The 23020-nt window shown below is 38.6% G+C and overlaps 2 protein-coding genes across 7 annotated transcripts; one reads left to right on the top strand and one right to left on the bottom strand.

Moving 5' to 3' along the window:
- The first annotated feature begins 1332 nt into the window (after positions 1-1332).
- On the top strand, positions 1333-22393 carry LOC106058603 (sarcoplasmic calcium-binding proteins I, III, and IV-like). Of its 6 annotated transcripts, none has more exons than XM_056012926.1 (9): positions 1333-1473; positions 4809-4985; positions 12867-12968; positions 13068-13120; positions 16096-16213; positions 17484-17615; positions 19778-19890; positions 21081-21194; positions 22074-22393. In XM_056012926.1, the coding sequence occupies exons 3-9, from the start codon at positions 12899-12901 to the stop codon at positions 22176-22178; spliced, it is 705 nt and encodes a 234-aa protein (XP_055868901.1). In that variant the 5' UTR covers positions 1333-1473; positions 4809-4985; positions 12867-12898; the 3' UTR covers positions 22179-22393. The 6 variants fall into 6 exon arrangements, with proteins under 6 accessions (XP_055868901.1, XP_055868902.1, XP_055868898.1 ...); XM_056012924.1 differs by having other exon boundaries at positions 1377-1526; XM_056012925.1 differs by having other exon boundaries at positions 1377-1526; positions 4809-4990.
- LOC129923158 (zinc finger MYM-type protein 1-like) lies at positions 6060-7100 on the bottom strand. The gene has a single exon (XM_056013018.1). It carries the CDS (start codon positions 7098-7100, stop codon positions 6060-6062), a length of 1041 nt encoding a protein of 346 aa, XP_055868993.1.
- Positions 22394-23020: the final 627 nt, after the last annotated feature.

Genomic DNA, 23020 nt, shown 5'->3' with positions numbered 1-23020 from the left:
TTGCATTTTCACCCTTCTTTATACTACTGTTGTGCAAGAGATCTGCAAACCGGTACCCTTCCTTTATGCTCGATCTCCAAGTGGGTCTATCCAATGCCACTTTTTTTACCAGCTGCTAATGTCGATTTTGAAGAGCTTCATATGTCGCGTTTGCATACATCAGTATATCCTGAAGGTGGACGACCAGCGGCTCTCCTGCCTTCTATTAGATCGCCGTACAGAATGTCTTGTGGAAGTCGACCTACAGACATTCTATGAACGTCGCCAAGCCAACCCTAACCCAGCCAAGGCGTCTGCTGCTGATAGCACAGCGAATGTCCTGGCTTTCTCCCAGCAATGGGGAGGTCACTCCATCTCTGAACCAATGAGAAAGTGCTACGAAGAGCCTAGATGTAATAATTGTAAATTTACACACATATACACTTATAAAAACGTATGTCCCACAAAATTATTAAATCATTTTTTTCCACTTAGATCTACATATTTCAATATACTTACGTATTTCATGTTTTCGGATTCACCTGTTCCTTAGTCTGTTGAATCATTGGGGCACCACACATGATCTGACAAATGTCTGTCTCCATTCCTCTTTTTCTTTTGCCTTCTATAGAATCTCTTTCAATGGCAGGCACGTCCATTCTTTAAGCCTTCTCCTCACTTTTTCTGTCTGCCTCTTCTTCTTGGTACACTACTCTAGAGGAAGCACTGTTTTTTTTTTTTTTGTTTTTTTTTACAAAGCTTATATCAACTCTTTCTGCCTGTCTGTCAGTCTGTCTGTCCAATAAAAAGTTAGTACACGTTATTTCTCCCACGCCCAATCTAGGATCAAACTGGTCTAGACAAGTGATAGGATATATATAGCGTATTGAGAAAGCTAAAAGCATGAAATTGTGCTAAACAAAAACTAAACTAGAAAAAAATATTTCAAATCGCACAGATTTATAGCCTATTGTTGCCAGATTTATTACAAATTTAATTACATGACTGATGCAAAGTACTCGATACGCAAATACGCTTAAAATAAGATTTCATTTTTTTTAAAATTATTTTTTAAATACCGGTATTTTTCTTGTTTTTTTTTTTTTTTTTAATGAACGTGAAAGACTGGATACAAGCTAACGAGTGTGACGTAACTATTATATAATTATAACTTCTATTATGAAGGAACGTCTTATCTTATATTGAAATTAACGTCTGTAATTTATGAGATAAATTTTCTTCTTTACATAGTAGATCTAGATGTGTCTCCGTTATACCAGAAGAGTATGACAAACGACCTTGTTCTTGATTTTTTTCCCTTCTAATTATGCAATGTTTGTGTATGACGTATGTGTGTTAGCCTTGCAGCCACCTAGATCTAGATCCAGCTCTGCCACGCACTGTGCACCGACATCACACTATACATTTACAACGTCCACGGCATTACCGTCTGCGAGTGTCTGTCCTTCAATATAGGATTTTTTTCATTTAGACGTAGGCCTATACTTTGTTTTTTTGTCTGGATTTATATAAAGATCTAGATCTAGGTTTGTTAGTTATTGTTTTTTTTTTTAAGGATATGAAGGTAGACCTATACATTATACACCACTGAATAGTCCTATTAATCAATGTCTAGTCTGCATGTCAATTCTAAATCGATATAGATCTATTCTAATTCTAGATATTTTGTTTTTATACATTTCGAGCGCTACTTCATAAATAAAGTGGTCAGGGTTCGAACTCGGGGCCATATTATTGTGATGGCAATCGCAAGCGTATACCAGAGGCGGTCTTAGCAGTGCGCAGGGGCTCTAGCTGAGTGTCATATCAGCCTCGGGTCAGGGCCACGAATTTGTGTACGATGGTCAGACGGTGGTAAACAATTTTTTTTATCGTGCCCCCCCCCCTCCTCAAGGCGCCTGGCCTGGGGTAGTTGCCCCACTCGCTAACCCACAAGACCACCTCTGCGCATACAGGGCTAGATTAACAGATTGATTTATAAGCAGTGGTGACCACAGCGTGAAAGGGTTCGTAGCGCCTAAGCCAATGACTAGTAAGGTCGCCTATACGCATCACAGAGGCGACCTTAGCAGTTCGCGGGGCCCTGGGCAAGTGTCATGTCGAGACACGAATGACGGTAACTAAGATTCTCTTAACGCGGCCACCCTCAAAGGCACGGGCCTGGGAAGTTTGCCCAACTTCCCACACCCTAAGGTCCCCTCTGCCTCACAGAGGCTATTAAGATTTTTTTTGAAGAAAATGTACAAGCATTGATTGTCATAATATTGTTACGATCTCTCCTACTATCCCGGCTCTCTTCAAACTGCACCACACGACACAACGAACTTAAAGAACCTCACAACTCAGGGTTCCCAAGTATCAGTCAGTTTAATTCCAAATACATCATAATTGGCAACAACATTAACACTGTCTTTACAAAAACCTAGCCTTGCTCCACCTGACTTCACACACCGTCTGTCTCTAACTTCGCCTCGTACTGGTCACATAACGAGGTAATGTGAAGTGATTCTGACACACTCGCTCTTATATAGTGTCTCTACTGGCCTCGAACCTTCTTGACCACTCCAGTTGATCACTTTCGCCGTGACTTACGTGCGTAATATTTACGACACTGGTCCTTGCCGAACTGGCGTGTACTGTCACTGGTCTCGGTTGACCGCTCGTCCTGCGCTGGACTGTGGCGATTTGGGTAGGCTAAAAACACACAGGAGAACCCCCATCTGTGTCACCACCAGGTTTACAACAATATTCTAACTTTTAAGAAGTCATTGCTGAGAAAGTGTAAGGACAATACTACCACTAAAAGGTGGCACTGGAATGCTTTGTTGCAAATGTGCTGATAGGCTGCATACAAGGAGATTTTTCTTTGTCGCACACACCCTTCTAGTTTTTTAGTTAGAAGAGCAGTAGTGCCTGACCATCATACTCTTGAACCCGCGATCCAGGATACCTTGCTCGCCTTCAACTACCCCTTAGTCCTATTGGACTGATGGGACTCCACACAAGATTTATAAACCGTCTTTCTCCATTCTTCCCTGTCTTTTGCCTTGGATACCTAGCTACCACTGTCTAGAATAAAAATAAAGTTCCCCCATCATTTCAGACCTTGCGATGTTAAAGTCTGTTTCTTTGGCCTAAGGTTAACGAGTAGGGTGTCATGTGGTCAGCACAAGGACCAACCGCCTTTACTTCCCCAACCAAATTCAGGTACCCATTTCATTTGGGTTGGTTTGGACTCAGCGATGCCCTAAAAATCCCGATAATCAAAATCCCAGTCTACACCAAGATTCGAACCCAGGATACAAGGTTCGGAAGACAACGGCTTAACCACTCAGACCTTCGCGCCCCGCTAGATTTTAGATAAAGTAATATTTTCGTTATATCTCTCTGTACCGTTAGGCAAGGACCAGCTTTAGGCATAGGCAAACTAGGCAGCCGCCTAGGGCCTCCAATTGGTGTGGGCCTCGCACAAGAAAACTTTTTTTCGCCGAAAAATGGACCTCATTCACCAACCGTAAACAAACAACATTTAGCCACGTGGTGCTCTATCTCTTCTATATAATTTACGATCTCATGTTTAATTCATGATGGTTGTCACGTGACAGTTTTTTCGTTGTTTTATTAATAAGATCACGTGACTAAATGTTGTTTGTTTACATTTGGTGGATGAGGTCCATTGATAAGCTTGGAACAAATCTCAAACATAGCAAAGATCTATGTCTACCAGTTAAGCTCTAAGTCTCAACTATAACACATAGTCAATTCATGAATGTTAAGATCTGCTTGTTAGACTAACCATTTAGGCTAACCGTGTTGCTTCCTATTGGTAAATATGTCAAAACCGTCAAAACTTTATTTCGAGCCTGATGCATCAAATCGCAAACGAAAAACGGAGAATGCAAAGAGGTGCTTTTTAACCCTTTATCTCCGTAACTATTTTCCACGTTCTGACATTTTTTCTTTTCATTTTTCACATTTGTACGTTTTTTGTTAGTAATCAGAAAACGTTACTTTTGGTATAGAATTCTAAGAGAATGCACTTGACATCTGCAATTCGTGACCCTTCTATGCTCTCTCTCCATGAGGATCTATCCAGTGCCACCTCTTCCCAGCTGCTAGTTTGCATACATCCGTATAACGTAGAAGTGGGCGACCAGCGGCTCTCCTGCCTTCTATTAGATCGCCATACAGAATGTCATGTGGGAGTCGACCTACTGGGTTGAACTAGGAAGTAGATTATCTTCAATTCTGAAGGAACATACGAAACATGTCAAATTTTTTTTAAACATGGGGAATAAGAGTCCCTCTTCTCCTGGGGGTCAGATTACTACATCCCAGCTAAACCTCCTAGTTCCCCTTTTCAGACCTTGTGACCTGGTGGTGACCTATAGTGGTCTATAGGGCTGATGATGTGAAGGTCATCTGATTCTCTGGCCTACGGTTAATGAGGGTGTCATGTGGCCAGCACAACGACCAACCGCCTTTACCTTTCCCCAACTAATGTTAGGTACCCATTAGAGCTGGGTGGACTCAGAGGCGCCCGAAATTGAAAATCCCAGGATTCGAATCCCGGACACCGGTTCGAATGTCAAGCGCTTTACCGCTTAGCCACAGCGCCTCCAGCTAAACCTCTTGCAGGACAGAAAATATGTTTGAACTCAGTGCCATTGTGACGACGGGTTCGGATTCGGAGCGTAGTCGAACGAGGTTCAAACTAGGGACTATCGTGACACAGTCCGAAGCGCACACAACACGACCTAGCGGCCATTCATTTTGATTTCAGTCTATATCTAATAAATTTATAATAGAATGTAAAAGAGCTAGATAAACAGGACAATATCTGCGGTGTGAGAATCCCAGCAGTTTAAATCTTCCCATTCATCACACTAACGTGAAGGTCACTGGCTGGAAGTAGAAACGAGAGGACCAGCCTGCCAGTATACACACAGCATAATTGTAGGTCACATCTGGACTACGACAACACAGTAAGGCAAGCTTAGATTTCTTCTTTTTATTTGAAAACTTTTTATGTTGACACATATTTAGCTTAAGACTCTACTTCTAGACTCTGCGAATGCGAAATAAAAAATAGTTCTCCTTTTAAAACCATTTTAGTGTAGAGTCGTACTTATGATTTTGTCCACTACACGCACATGATTTGTTCCACTTCTAAGTGCTGCATCAATCAAATTCATTGATATAGTTTTAGTTAATTGTCTGATTTTGATCTAAATCATGCGTTGGCTTCTGAAAGAAAAAAAAATTACTAGTAAGTGGACTTGAATCAATCTTTGTAGCGGAATAATAATTGGAATCATCCCGCAGCTTCCATTATATGTTGCATTCATGTGTCCAATGTATTTTCACGGGAATTCCCACTGTGATATAATGGCTGATGTCATAGACTGATACTTTGACTCTTTTTGGGAACTCATTAGCTACATTGAGTATGATACAGATATATTATGGTTAGACATTGTATAGTAAAATCTGCTATGGGAGTGATGTTAACGCAGCCAGTGAATGCCACGAAACAAACCACAATAATTAATTTTAAAAAAATGATAGGTACTATAAAGATACGAAAAAAAAATGTTTTAGAAAGCTTATATTAACTCACTATATCTGGTAAAAAGTTGAACATTGACTCGTCGTAAAATAAAATCTGGCCACTCACTACGTCTGCAGCAACAGAAATGTTCCTAAGAAAATCTTGCCTGGAAAACCTTCAATCGTTCATTTCTGTAGGTTTCTTCAGAACAGAACATAAATTGTATTTGTGCACAGAATTTCGTAGTGTTTGAGATTACGTCAATGTGGTCATGTCGCTAAGGGGGATTTTCATTAATAGAATACCCAATGCACAGAGTACAGACGTATCATTCAGTCAGTGGCGTACCGAGGGTGCCAGGCGCCCGGGGCGGCATAGTCTGTTGGCGCCCCCCCCCCTATTAGTATGCGTAATCTATATTTGCATTAAAACAATCACCAATCAATAAATTAATTTTTTTTATTGTAAACAAAGTTAATGAACAATCTGAAGCAACATTAGCCATTTCTTATAGAACTACTTTTCGTGATCTTGCACTAGCAAAGTTGTCAATGACATCATCAAAATTAATTGTTTCGACCAGCTCCTTTTCTATGCTTAGCAATGCCAAGTCTGACAGACGCTCCTGACCCATTGAAGCTCTCAAATAAGTTAAAATGATTTTTAGTTTACTAAAAGAACGCTCACAGCTAGCAACTGACACAGAGATTGTCAGCATAATTTGCAAAGCAATTCGCAAGTTTGGAAATATGTCATTGCCATATGAAATAAAAAATGAAAGTAATTCTAATGGGCTGCTTGGGGTAGCATTGGTAGCATCTGGCCGGGTTTTCAGCAACATACTGCAGTCACTGATTTCTACGAACAGTTCAGTTCCATCGATATCAGTTTTATAAAAGTCAGCCAGCATAGCACAGTGCTGTTGAATATCATTAGAGGTATCATTAGCAAACAATTTGCTGATGTTGAATAGAAATCCAAACTTTTCATCTAACGTCTTCAGACGACCAAATCGTGTTGTCATCTCCTGGATTAGTCTATCAATAACTGATTTCATAATGCGAGTTATTTCTTCAACCGCAGCGAGTCCTGCATCACCAGCATTTTCACCAGGCATCTGTTTTCGACGTTTAATTCTTCCCTCTATCCTAATTCCCAATTTTTCACACTGAACTTTAGCTGCATTGACTGCAGTGATGCAAACATCTTCTCGAATGCTACTTAGCCGTTGCTGCAGTCCTTCTAAATCCAGTGCTGCGTCATGGAAATTCATTGATGGATCTTGCAGTCGTTTTTGAATCCGGTCAATTTTTGACAAAACTGCATGCCAGAAATCAAGTAGAGTGATGAAATTGAAATTCATCACATTTTGAAGCAAACTGTATGCATCATTCTGAGTCTCACTAGTTTGAGTACCATCTTCATACAGGTTTTCTAACAGCTGTAAAAATCCATCAAACTGTTCGTGGATTGCATTCACCGCATCTTGTCTTGCACTCCAGCGTGTTGGACATTCTCTCTTCAATGTAATTCCAAGCAATTCTTTCATTTTCTCCCATCGAACAGTTGAAGCACTGAAAAAAAACGTAAATTTTCTCAACTGTACCAAAAAATGTAACAACACCACCGCACAATGCGACAAGAGCTTGCAACAATCACAATAGCCTCGATGACACAGTTCCATACATTAAAGAAGTTTTCCGATCCATGCCGCTGAAAGTATGGTGTAATGTTTTGCTAGTAAAATTAGTATGGTGTAACGTTTTGGTTAATTTGATGGAACCAAAATTATTTATAGAAACATATTGAGAGAGAGAATCAGAGAACAGAAAAAAGAGAGAGGAGATTCTACTTGCGTAAATAAGTTCGCAATATGTGCCAGATTTAAAGTTGTTGTCTGCTTTTGAAAAGTTGTTTTTTTTTCACTTGGGTGTCACCCCCTTATGGGTGTCACCCGGTGCGGACCACACCCCCCGCACCTGCCTAGTGACGCCACTGGTAATACCCATTTTGGCGCCCCCAACTCTCCGGTGCCCGGGGCGGATTCCCCCCCCCCTCGGTACGCCACAGCATTCAGTCATGTACGGGCAGGGAGATATACTGATAGTGAGATATGTGGACAGGGAGATATGCGGACAGTGAGATTTGCGGACAGGGAGATATGCGGACAGGGAGATATGCTAACAGTGAGATATAAGGACAATGAGATATGCGGACAGGGAAATATGCGGACATGGAGATATGCGGACAGTGAGATATGCGGACAAGGAGATATGCGGACAGGGAGATATGAGGACAGTGAAGGGACGTAGATGATAATATTGCAAGGTGTATGGCATTGAAGGCAAAAAAAAAAAAAGTTGTTTAACAATGGATTCCCTCCTGGAACACAGGAACTCCCGTGCTATGAGCTGTCCCTTAAACTATTTAAAAGGTCTCTCCATTCGGACTAAGAGATAAATTAAATAAGACACTGTTAAGTGTTTTTGACGATGTGTAAATAGCTCAGCTCAGGTGAAGACAGGTACACTGTATTTTAGACTAATTATGTAGACCTAACAAGGTGACTGTACATTTTAACCGTTATTTCGCCGAATAAAGTCCGACATAGACTAGACAGTCTGACACTGACAGAAGAAGAATCAGCTGACTTGGCGATGCACATAGACAACACTTCCGCAGCATATGGTATGAAAATCATTGCCGAAAAAACAAATTTTGAAAATAGCCAACAGGTTTTTTAAAGGGACGTCAGTATAGGAGGTGAAAAGGTGACAAGTGTCAGCAGTTTTAAATACCTCGGAGCTATCATCTCAGAAGAGAGAACCAAAACTGAACTATGAGCCAGAATTTATCTTATCTTATCTTATATAATACAGACGTTACTTCAAAAAAGATGATTACGTCCTACGCGTCATGCATTCAGTCATGCATATTAACCAATGACTTAAATTCTGCCAAGTCACTGGTTTTCCTGGCTAGCTCAGGCAACCCATTCCATGCTCTAATAGCACCAGGGAAGTAGGAGTATTTGTACAAATTTGTCCTAGTATAAGGGATGAGGAATGTTCGGAGTCAACAGCAGCACTTGCAAAACTCTAAACAATCTGAGAAGACAAAGACATAGCTGTCAACACTAAAATCCGACTGATGCCCTCTAGTTATGGGCATATTCTTATATGCTTGTGATACTTGGACGCTGATTGCAGAACTAGAGAGAGGGAACAGTGCCAGTAAAAGAAGAGGAGGCAGACAGAGAAAACGATGGGAAGACAACATTAAAGAATGGACATTGAAGGAGGTTCTATCCAAGGCAAAAGATAGAGAGTAATGGAGAAAGACGGGCAACAGATCTTGTGTTGTGCCCCAATGGTCCAACGGACTATTTCGTTCCATTTCAGTCATTAAAATACGCTATGTGCACAATACACATTATTAGAAAAATGATTTTAAAAAAAAGGTCTACATTAATATGAATAATTACCCTAGGTGTCCTATATTTTGTGTTCACTCATGAAAGGGGAGTTCAGCGTCATTTATCAAGGCACTGTCATAGTACCATTGCCTGGTATTGTGGTATGCGTTTTGAACTGACGTCAAGTTGGTCTTGAGTTTGAACCGTGCCAACTGTCACCATATCCCCGCCCCCTCCTCTGCAACAGTGCAGGTTTCTTGATCTGACGAAAAAAAATCTTTGTCCGAAATTATAGAACTATGACCAATATTAAGGGCTCTCCTGGAGAAAATTTTAAAAATCGGCTGGATACAGAAGTCCTTTCGTGTCATTCTGGAGTGCACGATTGCTCTACTGAAACTGTCTGAAAATATAATAGAAAAAAAGAGTATCTTTAATGTGGTGACTGAACTATTGGAATAATAAATGTACCTTTATCTCTGAGTTTTCTTTGACATTTTATTAACTTATGGGTTTTTAAATATTTTTTTTAATTTGTACACATAATTCTAAGAAAGCTAGGTCGATATACTTTGTTGTGTGTAATTCCTTGACCGTGAATATTTAAATTGAATTCAACCTTCACTTATTTATGTAACTCCAAGTTTGTCTAAGTTGTAAAATATAACTTGACTGACATACTTTTAAGAAAGTGCAACCCGGTCAAAGCGGAGACAATCTCGCTCAATAAGAGAAGTAGGTCATCCCCCTTTTGAAAAGGAAACGTTTTTTAACGCCTCGAGACCAGATTCTATTTCATTTAACGAGAACGAGGCTGGCATTATCATTTGTATAAAGCAGTGTTTCCCAAACTGTGTTCCGCGGAACCCTAGTGTTCCCGAGACGTGAATAGGTGTTCCACGAACTACTGGAATAATTAACTAGCAGGCCACAACGTGAATTAATCTCTCTGAAAAAATAAGCAACGTTTTCCGCTAAATACTGTGAAGTGTTCCGTTAAGAAAAAGTTTGGGAGCCACTGTTATGTGATGATACACACGTAGAGGTTTCAATGTCATTGGAATACAAATGTTGTTACAGATTTAAGCTTTGCGCTATAACATGTTAAATTAGAATATTTTTTTTAGAGGGAGAGGAGGTCGGAAACATGTTCTTATAAGGCAGGGGTTCTCAACCTGTTGGTCGACACCCCCCTTGGGGGTCGATTGACCATTTGACAGGGGTCGAAAATATGGATTGATATAGTCTACTCTTCTATCGCTGTATGTGTGTGTGTGTGTGGGGGGGTCGCGGCAGAGTGGGGGATTGTAATAAGGGGTCGCCGAACGTAAAAGGTTGAGAACCGCTGTTTTAAGGACAGCCCATTTATCAGCTATGCTGTCACCTATTGCGTAACTGCTACTAGAGTAATTTTGTTCCTGAGATTCTAAAAAATCTAGTGCACGCTTGAAATCAGTGGCGTAGTTAGAGATTTGGGGGCTCGGGGGCTTTACCTCTTTAAGTGCCCCTGCATTTTGAATTCGACATCAAGACATGAGATCATGGCGATAATATTTAATGTAAAAACAAATTTCGAACACCCATTTGGGCCTATTTGCGGGCGCCCCTCAATTGGGGGCCCGGGGGATTATTAAACGTCTTTTGTAAAAACATTATTTTTTTATTTAACGACATTATCAAAGGTACAGATTCAAACTGATATTCATGAAGTCATTATTAAATTATACATATTTTATTACAAGCGTGAACCACAAAAGTTTCAAAGATTTTCTGAATATTTAGACGTTCTATTTGCAGTTAAATAGAAGAAATCCACATACATTTTTTTTTTGTTGCTATGACATGAAATAGAACATTTAATGATTGGAAAAGCAAATGCCTCAACTTAAACTATGTTTCTGGGAATCGGCTTTTTAAAAAACGTAACATCTAAATTAACCCAACACCAAACTACAGGAACCACAATTTAATTTTGCATGTGTTTGCTGAACTTTGCTGACGAAGGCACTTTCGAGACGATTTCATTCATTTAGCAGGCGGACAGGGTCGAAAGCCATGCTGTGTAATCGCCTCACAACATCCAGATTCAGTGCTCCAACTTGGTGTCTCATTTATGCAGCGGGATATTCAGACGCTGGTTTCTGATAAACTTATAACATTCCATTATTAGTGTTGGTCCACTGTAGGTACTAGATCCACGGGTTTGTAATAAAAATGCTTTTCCTTATCTTTTTGTTAATGTGGCCCACGACACGAGAATGGGAAATTAAAATGGGCTGAATTAGGTTGGGTATCACTGTATAAAACTTTTAAAATTTCACATTTAAACGGAAAGGTAATATCAATCTGAAATGTTTAAGAAAACAATAATAAAATATTTTCTGACGTCTATGTGATGACGATGGCTGAGTGGCTAAGCGCTTGGCTTTCGAGCCTGGAGTCCTGGGTTCGAATCTCGATGAAAACTGGGATTTTGAATTTAGGGATTTTTACGGCGCCCCTGAGTCCAACCAACTCTAATGGGTACCTGACCTTAATTGGGGAAAGTAAAGGTGGTCGGTCGTTGTGCTTGCCACATAACACCCTGCTCGTTAACCGTTGGCCAAAGAAACGGATGACCTTAACGCCATCTGCCCTATAGCCCTGTCGTATCTCCGCATGTACAGTTGTAACATAAACTACAAATCAATGTCTTAAAATAGCATCTCAGCTCATGCTGTTACTTCAGTCTGAAAACTTAACACACATCACACAGTGCTGGATTTACCTCATAAGCTAAAGCTTAGGGCCCACGCTTGTTTTAAGCCCCCCCCCCCCTCCCTTCCCAAAAGGTTGCAGAGATATTTTCAATCTTTTGGAGAAAGAGATAACGAAATAAAATTACCTTACAAATAGCCCCATATCTTAGGGCCTTGTAGTCAAACTAAATTTCCATTTGATTGGATCAATAAAATTATCTTATCTTATCTTATCAAGTCTAAATCCTGCCATGTCCTAGCATATGGAGATTCATTACAAACGAATATTCACATTTGACTAGAGTAACACCTTTAGTAAAATCACTAAATTTAGAAAGCCTTCAGGACTGAAGACTCTAAAGTAAAGTAGCAATTATACATAAAACACTGAATCATAATCCTCAAATACAAAAACAAAATTTAATAAAATACTCTGAAAGACACAAAGGTAAAGGCACACTCCTCGTCCCATATGCTAGGACAAATTTGTACAAATGCTCCTTCTTCCCTAGTGCTATTAGAGCATGGAATGGGTTGCCTGAGCTAGCCAGGAAAACCAGTGACTTGGCAGAATTTAATTCATTGGTTAATATGCATGACTGAATGCATGACGCGAAGTACGTAATCATCTTCTTTTTTGAAGTAACGTCTGTATTATATAAGATAAGATAAGATAATTTTTATTGATCCAATCAAATGGAAATTCAGTTTGACTTCAATTGACAACCTCAGCGCAACTACTGTAACAATAACAATATAGATGAAAATACGAACAACATTCACAGACGACACACACACTCATAACCAGCGCTTTATGAATTAGACTTCTATGAACTTTTCGCTGATGATAGATCATCTTGTAACACTCTGACCGACAGTGGGATAAAGGAGTTTTTTAATCTTTCTGTTTTAGTTCTAATGGAAAGGAGACGACCATTTCGTTCAGATCTTATGTAATAGTGGTTTAATGGGTGCAGGTTATATAAGATAAGATAAGGAATTTGGTTTTTGTGTCTTTCTGAGAATTTAATTAGGTTTTGTTTTATGAGGGGGAACTGGGCAGTAGATCATTTGTGGTGCCCCAACTCTACTTCACGCTAGGGAACAAAGGAAGTTCATAGTAAATTTATATTTTTAAGTTTCAACTTTTTTTTTTGTTTAGTTTCAGATTGATTTAATCCAAGTAAAAACAAAATGTCCTCCAAGCATCTTCAGCTGTCTCCGTTTCAAAAAGAAAAACTTGAATACTACTTCCGGTTTTTAGGTATAATTTTTGTTTTCTACGAAACTATACTTGTTAAACAGAAACAGATTTTTAACCCACAAGAATCCATAATCGAAATAAAATCGTATCTACTTTCAGCCCCTGATGAAAACGAGAATCTCGATAAGAACAGTATCAACAGACTGATGGATGTACGTATGACTAAATTGTACTCTCACCTTTTGTACTATCTAAAAAGAAATGACACTATTTATTTTTATTAAGACTTAATTTCACTTGAACGAACCATTAGTTAAATGAAAATGTTTTAACCCATTGCCTTCTGAACATAATTTACTGAGAAACAAGCAAATAAGAAAAAAATAGTTTTAAAAAAGTTTATATAGTGTGAAGGGAGTTTTTTTTTTTTTGTAATGCACAATTGTAAAACATATTCCTTCACTGACAATAAAGATTACTACTATTATTTATTAATTAGTTACCCCTAATTAATTAACTAATTGTTATTTTATTCATTTAAATGCGTTGTCTTCAACAATGAATAATTGTGCAAAATTTCAGCTTGATCAGAGATAAGGAAGTGGGAGAAAACATGTGTAAAAGAGTTAAAGTAGGAGAAAGGGTAGATCTCAAAATAAACCACAAAAAACAAAAAAAAAGCAAAAGCACTTAAAGTAAACAACAAACAAATTGGAGATATATAACTGGATTCTCAGACCATAGACCAAATAAATAATTTTATATACCTTGGGAGTGTAGTCAGTGTATCAGGTGGAACAAATGAAGACATTAAACGTCGTATAAATCTAGCGCGTCAGACATTTACACAGCTAAAACCAACCTGGAAATCTCCTCACATCTCAAACAAGACTAAACTAAGAATCTTTAAATCTAATGTCAAGGCTGTCCTACTGTATGGTTCTGAAACATGGAGAACAACTGAAGCCACAACAAAAACAAAAACACAGACCTTCATCAACAGATGCCTGAGAAATATCCTAAAAATACACTGGTATGACAAAGTAGAAAACACCAAACTGTGGGAGATGAGTGGACAGGAAAATATAGAGGTGCAGATCTTAGAGGAAGTCGAGATGGATTGGTCACACCCTTAGAAAAGATACCAGCAACAGAGCTAGGCAGACCTTAGAGAGGAACCCCCAGGGAACAAGACGCAGAGGAAGACCAAAAAGAACATGGCGACGCAGTGTACTAGATGAAGCCGAGAGGACCGGAAAGAGCTGGGAAGCCATGAAAAAAAAAACTAGCAAGAGACCCTGGAGAGTGGCGTGTTTTTACTGAGAACCTATGGTCCATAGAGAACGCAAAGGAAAGATTAGGATGATGATGATAAATAGAACAAATCAGTCTGAGTTATTAATTGTGCTTCAATTCAATACATGCACTGTGAATGAATAATTTCAATTACTCTATATTTTCTCTCTAGGGTCTAGGCCGACACCTGGACTATTTTGTGTGATTTATTTATTACAGTGTTTCCCAAACTGTGTTACGCGGAACCCTAGTGTTCCGTGAGTCCTGAATGGGTGTTCCATGAACTACTGGAATAATTAACTAGAAGGCCACCACGTGAAAGAACCGTTCCATAAAAATAAAGAAAAGTGTTCGTTAAATACTCTGAATGTTGAGGTAAAAGTTTGAGAAACACTGATTTATTATAATCAGATTATAAAGCGGATTTATGTCGAGTTAGTACTATTTCATGAATCTCCGACTACGCTTGGATGTTATGAATTCCTTATTTGTAATCAGCGGTACACCACACAGGGGGAACACACTGGGGAATACACTGGTGAACACACTGGGGAATACACTGGGGAATACACTGGGGAACACACTGGGGAATACACTGGGGAACACACTGGGGAACACACTGGGGAATACACTGGGGAACACACTGGGGAACACACTGGTGAACACACTGGGGAATACACTGGGGAACACACTGGGGAACACACTGGGGAATACACTGGGGAACACACTGGGGAACACACTGGGGAACACACTGGGGAATACACTGGGGAACACACTGGGAAACACACTGGGGAATACACTGGGGAAAACACTGGGGAATACACTGGGGAACACACTGGGGAACACACTGGGGAATACACTGGGGAACACACTGGGGAATACACTGGGGAACACACTGGGGAATACACTGGGGAACACACTGGGGAACACACTGGGGAACACACTGGGGAACACACTGGGGAATACACTGGGGAACACACTGGGGAATACACTGGGGAACACACTGGGGAACACACTGGGGAACACACTGGGGAACACACTGGGGAACACACTGGGGAACACACTGGGGAACACACTGGGGAATACACTGGGGAACACACTGGGGAACACACTGGGGAATACACTGGGGAACACACTGGGGAACACACTGGGAACACACTGGGGAACACACTGGGGAATACACTGGGGAATACACTGGGGAATACACTGGGGAACACACTGGGGAACACACTGGGGAACACACTGGGGAATACACTGGGGAATACACTGGGGAATACACTGGGGAACACAATACTGTCGTGACACGGATGAAAGAAAAATTCTCCGCAGTGAATCTTGTTTATCTTTTCAAAAATGACTCTTTCATGGTCCAAACGTCTTGTTGAAAGCTAGGACGCCGGAAGATTCAGGGCCTGCCTTAGGCCACTGCAACCTTTGCAACCGCAGTCGGCCACGCTCTTTCAGCGGCCCGGCGCTAGTTATAGATGTGAATTATTAAATTAAACCATTATAACTTATATAACAACACGATTTCCGCGGCCTCCTTATTTTCCAGGGTCTCCTGGAAATCTCCTGAAAATGGAAAATATGCACGAAAAAAATCAGGAAAATCTGAAATGATTAAAATCTCCGGAAAACTCAAAAAATCTCCTGAAAAAAAAAAAGAAAAATTTGTCATTTTAAGGTGCCAATCGTACTCTCATTAAAACAAACAGTCATCGTCAGTTTTGATTTAAAAAAAAATATTGCAAAGACGAATGTATTTTTTAATACAAAATCTAAAATTTGGAATTATCCTTATCCCTACCCAGAGCGAGTTCGGCCCAGCCGGAAGTGACCTAAATCTTGACCCCCCCCCTCATCTCTAATTCTTCTTTTGTTCACCCAACAGAAAATTCTCGACTTCACCGGCTGGGACGAGGAGAGTCCAGTCGCTAGAGAGTTCCAGGAAGTCCATGAGGCTTTCTTCGAGCAGCTGTTTGAGAAGGCTCAGGAGGATGATGGGACAGGTATGACGTGAAACAAGCAAAATAGGAACAATACTTTTTAAACAAGCAAAATATGAACACTACTTTTATAAACAAGCAAAATAGAAACACTACTTTTATAAACAAGCAAAATAGAAACACTATTTTGTAAACAAGCAAAATAGAAACACTACTTTTATAAACAAGCAAAATAGAAAAAAAAATAATTTCTAAACAAGCAAAATAGAAACACTACTTTTATAAACAAGCAAAATAGAAACACTACTTTATTAAAAAAAAAAAAAAAAAAAAAAAAAGCAAAATAGAAACACTATTTTTATAAACAAGCAAAATAGAAACATTACTTTTTAAACAAGCAAAATAGTAACAATACTTTTTAAACAAGCACAATAGAAACACTACTTTCAAACAAGCAAAATAGAAACACTACTTTTAAACAAGCAAAATATGAACAATACTTTTTAAAACATGCTTATATCAATGCTTATATCAATTAGTTTGGATCAGTCATGTAATTATAGATCTCAATTAAGAATAATAAATCTGTGCGATTAGAAATATTTCTACCAATTGTTTTTGTTTAGCGCAATTTCATGCTTTTAGCTTTCTCAGTACGCTAGGACACTATCCCTTGTTTGGACCAGTTAAGAAAGGGAAGGGGTGGGGAAGAAAGAAGGGGGTATCTGTGTAAATGTTAGCGTTATCGCTTTTTAAATGCATTTATAAAAAAAACAATTGTACGACATGAGTTCGAACTCCAGGGCTCAAGCCTCCTCAAACCAAGAAGCCAACTATTGTGTCTCCGAAGTGGTTATACACATTAAAGGTTTTATATTTATCTATTTTTAGTGTCAAATTACCTCTAAACAATGTACAAAGGGGACTAATTCAAATTATACCACCACTTCCGTCAAGTATAATTTCTTTCCTTTGTTCGACACCAAGCAAAATAATTTATTACCAATAGTTAATTAAGTAATTGGTTAATTTTCAACAAATTGATTCTTGTTTCGTCAGGTAGAAGAAATAATCAGTGGCGACCTTAGGGGGTGGCAAGTGGGGCACACTTTTTACCAGACAGACAAACATACAGAGTTGATATAAATAAAATGAAGGAAATCGTACTCGTAAACTAGAACGGAGATGTGTTGTCAACAGAGTGCCTTACAAATTTGTTTTGGCCTTGGGCTCTACTAGGCTATTAGTGTGCGTTTTAGCCTACATATTTGTTTCTTTCTACAGAATGGAATAAAGTGCCACTATTTTTTTTTTCCTTTTTTTAATTTTGTAGCTGGTAAGGTGACACTCGATAATTGGTTGTCCATGTGGTCCGGACTTCTGCCAGGAGTTATGTCTATGCATAATTTGCCAGTGTGGCTGAGACTAATGCCACAGCTGTTGTTTAAAATTGTGGACAGGAGAAGTACGAGTTAGATTTATGTAATTGCGGTATTTAAATGCCTTGTTTCATTTAAGTGTCTTGTCTTTTTAAAAATATTTTGTCTTATTTAAGTTTCATGTTGTTAAAGTGTCTTGTTTTATGTAAGTGTTTTGTCTTCTTTAAGTGTCTTGTGTTATTTAAAACTTAATTTTAGGATATTTTCTTATCCTTATAGCCCAATTAAATCTTTACCTCAGCCTCAACATAAAACTTCTACAAACTTAGAAACGTTACAAGTTTAAGAAATTTGCATAATAAATACAGCGAGAAGAAGGAAAATTATATTAAATGTAAAACTAATTTTTCTGTATTAGCTCTAATATTTATTTAATTCATTCTAATTAGTCTTCAGAATAGGTAAGATGGTCTTCTTAACAAATTCTTGGCAGTGGGCTTCCACCTACGTTCAAACTGGTCCTGACTCCCATTCACAACACGCGGACAACTATGTTTGCTTGTTTAGCCCAAAAATGTTTGTTTTCAGTAAAAAAAAATATATTGCCAGACAGGGGCATAACTATGAATTTTCCATCGTTTGGGGGCCCGGGGGGGGGGGTTGACCTGTCTGGGGGCCCCAGCATTTTGCGTAATATTTAATTCTTAATGTATAAAACACTCATTTGGGGGCCACCTCAAGTGGGGACCCGGGTGGATTTTCAAATTCTCCCCCTTCTCCCCCCACCCTAGCTACGCCACTGTTGCTAGATGTTAAAATATAATTGCAAATAAAAATGTAGGGACCTCGACTTGTACTTCTGAAATGACTTTTATTAAGTTCCCCCCCCCCCCCCCCAAATCCAATGACCCAGACTCCTTCACGGCGTGATGAAAAAATAAACATAATTAGATTCAGTATACAGACCCACATTCATATTTATAGAAAGAGAGTGATAGAGAGAAAGAAAGAAAGAGACAAAGAAAGAAAGAAAGAAGAGAGAGAGAGAGTGATAGAGAAAGACAGAGGAAGAGAGAGAAAGAAAGGGAGAGAAAGAAAGAAATAGTAAAAAGAGAGAGAGAGAGAGAGAGAGAGAAAGAGAGAGAGAATGCGAAAGAAAGAAAGAAAAAGAAAAAAAATGAGGATAAATAGATAATGTTAGAACCAGAAGATAGAAAGAAAGAAAGAAAGAAAGAGAGAAATTAAGAACGAAAGAAAAAAGAGCGATAAATAGGAAAGAAAGAAAGGAAAAGAGAAATAGGGATACACATTTGAGACCAAAAGAAAATCCGCGGACAATGGTTATGCTTTCCCTGGTTGTGGGTAAATATGTAGGTCACAGCTAGGGCTGCGTTGCCACCGGAAATACTGCCTTCCTCACTAATCATCGGACTCGAAGACGAGCCTTATTATTATTATTTAATTCTTTTTATTTAAACAAAATAGTTTCTTTATCATACATAATACAAAGGACAAGAGAACAAAGCGATAAGGTCTACTGAGGGTGCGGCCGTCGTAATTATGTGTTCCACAATATGTGCTTCACCGGAGCCAAAAGTTATTCAGGATCTTTTTTTTTTTTTTTATTCCGTACTGAAGAAATTAGGCCCTACATTTAGTTTTGTACGTATTGTATTTAGTTTTGACTCCAAGATTGTCGAGTTCAGCGGTAAGACCTGCTTCAAATCGCCGTAGGGCCATTTTTTATAATTACCGATGAATATGATAACTTCACGTCTTTAGCCGTATGTTGTTGTTTTTTTTTCCCTTATAGCTAAACCGTGCAGTGTACAAGCGGCCTAACTCCTTGTTTGTTGTAAAATGTTTTACATGTTTCGGATGTTCCTTCAGAGTTGAAAATAGTTTACTTCCTAGTCCAAACCTTCCGCAGGACGACGGGGGATGGGAGCGGGCAGGGTTTGAACCCTCGACCGCCGATAAATCCGAACGACAGTCCAGCGCGCAAACCGCACGACCAGGCAGCCATCCTTAAACGATTACAATGACACAAAGGGAGATAACACATAAAAAGATGGTATCCACAATGCATGGACATAATATATGACCACATCAACAATAAATGGCATGTCGCATACATTTTAAAAGAGACATCTATACACTTACATGTGTGTGTGTGTGTTTACATAAGAAGAAAGTGTGTTTACGTCTATAAAAAGTGTGTGTTCACGTCTGCCTTTATTTCGGACAGGGCAAAAATTTCTCACAGCCAATGACCTAGAGATATTTTACAAAGAGATGGTTCACCTTGACCCAGACCAAGCTCACGAGGTGGCGCTAAAAGCGTACGATCACATGACCGACGTGAGTACAGATCTGAATAAATTATGCGAGATGGAAGAATGAGGTTAGCGCAAGTATTTATAATGGCCGCCATGTTGGTGATTCATTATAACAGATTACTAGTCAATTAATGGCTACTCATTTTCATAAACATTCCCCAACTTTTATGTCTGAAAAATATATTTTTTAATATCTACATGTACTCTAGCCTCTGGTTTTTTTTCGTTTCGTTTCTTTTCTCCCGTTTTTGTTAATCAAGCTTTTTAAATACTTGTATGATTTACACTAGAGATGGAAATAGTATTCGTCGCTGGAGTATTTCATTGCACTTACTCTGAAGATATTAAACTCTAACACTGTGTTACTTCAGAGGTACCTGCGAATCTGCAAATGTTACGCTGCATTGAGAAACAGTACGCTGATTGATAGTGTGAACAACATAACTCTCAAATAAATGGATGACACTTTCTTATCGTCCAACTTACTCTCCTTGACCTTGATTCTATTAAGCCCCAAAGATTTGAGAATCATTGAGCACTAGTTAAAGGTTACTCACATTTCTAGATAATTACAAGATAAACCTAAACCGCAAATTACACTACCATATCACACGAATTGGTAATTGGCTGAGTGTAGTAATACTTTAGTGTGTTGACTATTATTTATGTCTTAGTGTTTTGCATCATGCAGTGGCGTAGCTTTTTTTTTCATGAAGATTGGGCACGAAATTCGTGTAATTATTGTTATCGGTCGTTGATTTGTAGCCCCAAACTGCTGGTAGACAACCAAACCGCTATAGGCATAGTTAGTATCTTAACTATTTTACAAAGTTTGTGTGGAAACACAAACTCAAAAGGTTTCATTAAAGAGAAACAGAATTCATTGTAGTCTCTTTATTATTATTATTATTGTATTAGAAACGAACGAGTATTCATTCTCTGGCACTGCCAAGGGTTGAGTTTCACTCTAGTCACTTTATCAGTGTCCACTGAGGAATTTTCTGGTGATGTGGCAGGTCTGCAGCAGTACCGCCCTCTGACAGGCAAACGAGGATGTTCCTAGGAATGTTAAGGGCCTTGAAGGTATCTGTGAGTTCAGTTGTTATTATCCCCTCGGTTGATATAACAATGGGGATATTATTATTATTACTCTTAAATGAGTCTAAATGTATATAATATCCAAGTATATATGTGACCAAAATTTTCCAACAGGGAGGCAAATATACTCTTAATGAAGACAGCTATGAGCAACTATTTGCAAATTTTCTGATTGGTCGAACGCCCTACGGCCCTGGCCGTTACATTTTTGGATGCTTTGAACATGTGGTAAGTTCTTGCTGAAATGTACAGTTCCGTGTCATAGAATAAAACAATAAACAAACCTGTATGAGTTGTAGCAGTTACAAGCAATGATGGTCCGGGGAGGGGGGGGAGATACAAGCATAATGTTTTTAAGTTCTGAATGTTAAACACCACTATAGATTATAGTAATATGTGTGTGTGTGTGTTAGTAATATATATATATATATATATATATATATATATATATATATATATATATATATATATATATATATATATATATATATATATATATATATTTGTATTAATAAACAGAGAGTGGATGTACTTCTTCAATCAACTAGCCATGGTTAAGAAGCTTTTATTTTGTGGAAACCTCAGCTTTTTTTTTTTAATGATACCCTTGAAAACTTGAGGTTCTGAATAATATTGAACTTTCAATAGTATATGTGTCTGTAGACTACACAAGCGTGTACAATATAGACAATGATGGTGGAGAATAATTGTTGCATTTTCCGTAACGTAATTACATACAAGTTGAGAAAAATAATTGCGATTATTATGCTTGTATAAAATATTAACTTTTAAAAGCGAATCTTTTTTACCAAAGTTTGTTAAAATGTCATGAGGTTACGTTTGATGTTCAATATTAGAACAACAGAAGGAAACAATATTTAAATAAAATCGTATATGCCTGCCCTTGTTCCTATTTTCTGAGGACGTACTTGGTATCGCAATTAAAGGATTTCATTCTTTTTTTAAACGGATATATTTCTCCTTAGCAATTAAAGTTTTACTTTCTCTGTATTTTTCAATATTAACTAAAAATACAACAAAAAGGTGAGAAAATGGATGCATTCCCATCAAAAATTAAGTTAAAATTTATTTCACATTTTGTTTCAGGTAAGGCCGTTCCAGTTGATTGCACCAGCCCCAGAGGAAGACTCAGATTTAGTGATGGAAGTCAGGAAACCTATTTCTGGGAGGAGGCCATCCAGACCACTTTAGTCACTTTTATCTTTAACCGGTTGTTATCCCCCTTTGTATGACTAATTTTTTTAACCTCAAGATGATGCACACATGTTTGTTGTGTGAATTTTCATCGTCAAAACATTTTGACTTTGTGTAATCAAATTTGATTTCATTAAACAGATTGAGTCTTTGATTGATTTTTATCGATTAACTCAGTCGTAGGATATTAAATGTAACTACAAGTATTATTACACGCATTCTTTTTTGTTCTTTAATTTTTACTATTTCTTTGTTTGACATGTTTCGGATGTTCCTTCAGAGTTGAGGATAATTAACTTCCTGGTCCAAACCTCCCGCAGGACGACGGGGGATGGCAGCGGGCAGGGTATGAACCCAGGAGGATCATCGAGAAGTCCGAACTACCGTTCAGCGCGCATACCGCATCCAGAAGTCCGAGCGCCAGGCAGCCATCCTACAGTGACTTCGACATTTATTTTTAAGTGATTAGAAACAAATTCTGCAATAAACAGTGGATGTGGTTTGTTAAAAAAAAAATAAGAAACACTCTGTTTTGACAACTTTTATTTGGACTAGAACAGACTGAAATAGTGAACTGTCGAGAAAAATGTGGCCAGATTTCTTTCTTTTACCCATAGTAGGTTAAAAGCATTGTGCGTAGAAATAAACATTACATTGTTTCCATTTGTTTTAGGCTCAGATTTAAAGATCTATTTATAAATATGGAAAATAAATGTGTATTTAAAAAATAGTGTATAAAGGCAAAAAAAAACAAAAAGGCATGTGACCTAAAGCCGGGGTCGGCAACCTGCGGATCGCGAGCCACATGCGGCTCTTTGGATGTGAAGCTGCGGCTCTTT

The sequence above is a fragment of the Biomphalaria glabrata genome, chromosome 15 (assembly GCF_947242115.1).
Source record: "Biomphalaria glabrata chromosome 15, xgBioGlab47.1, whole genome shotgun sequence".
Classification (NCBI taxonomy): domain Eukaryota; kingdom Metazoa; phylum Mollusca; class Gastropoda; family Planorbidae; genus Biomphalaria; species Biomphalaria glabrata.
Note: the sequence above shows the minus strand (reverse complement) of the source record. Positions and strands in the feature narration are given on the sequence as shown.

What these genes read in the sequence shown, in the direction of transcription:
- LOC106058603 (XM_056012926.1), top strand. Translation starts at nt 12,899, where the DNA reads ATGTCCTCCAAGCATCTTCAGCTGTCTCCGTTTCAAAAAGAAAAACTT. An exon ending in TCAGGAGGATGATGGGACAG is followed by an intron (nt 16,214 to 17,483) that starts GTATGACGTGAA and finishes TTAATTTTGTAG; the next exon opens with CTGGTAAGGTGACACTCGAT. An exon ending in TAAAATTGTGGACAGGAGAA is followed by an intron (nt 17,616 to 19,777) that starts GTACGAGTTAGA and finishes TATTTCGGACAG; the next exon opens with GGCAAAAATTTCTCACAGCC.
- LOC129923158 (XM_056013018.1), bottom strand. Translation starts at nt 7,100, where the DNA reads ATGAAAGAATTGCTTGGAATTACATTGAAGAGAGAATGTCCAACACGC.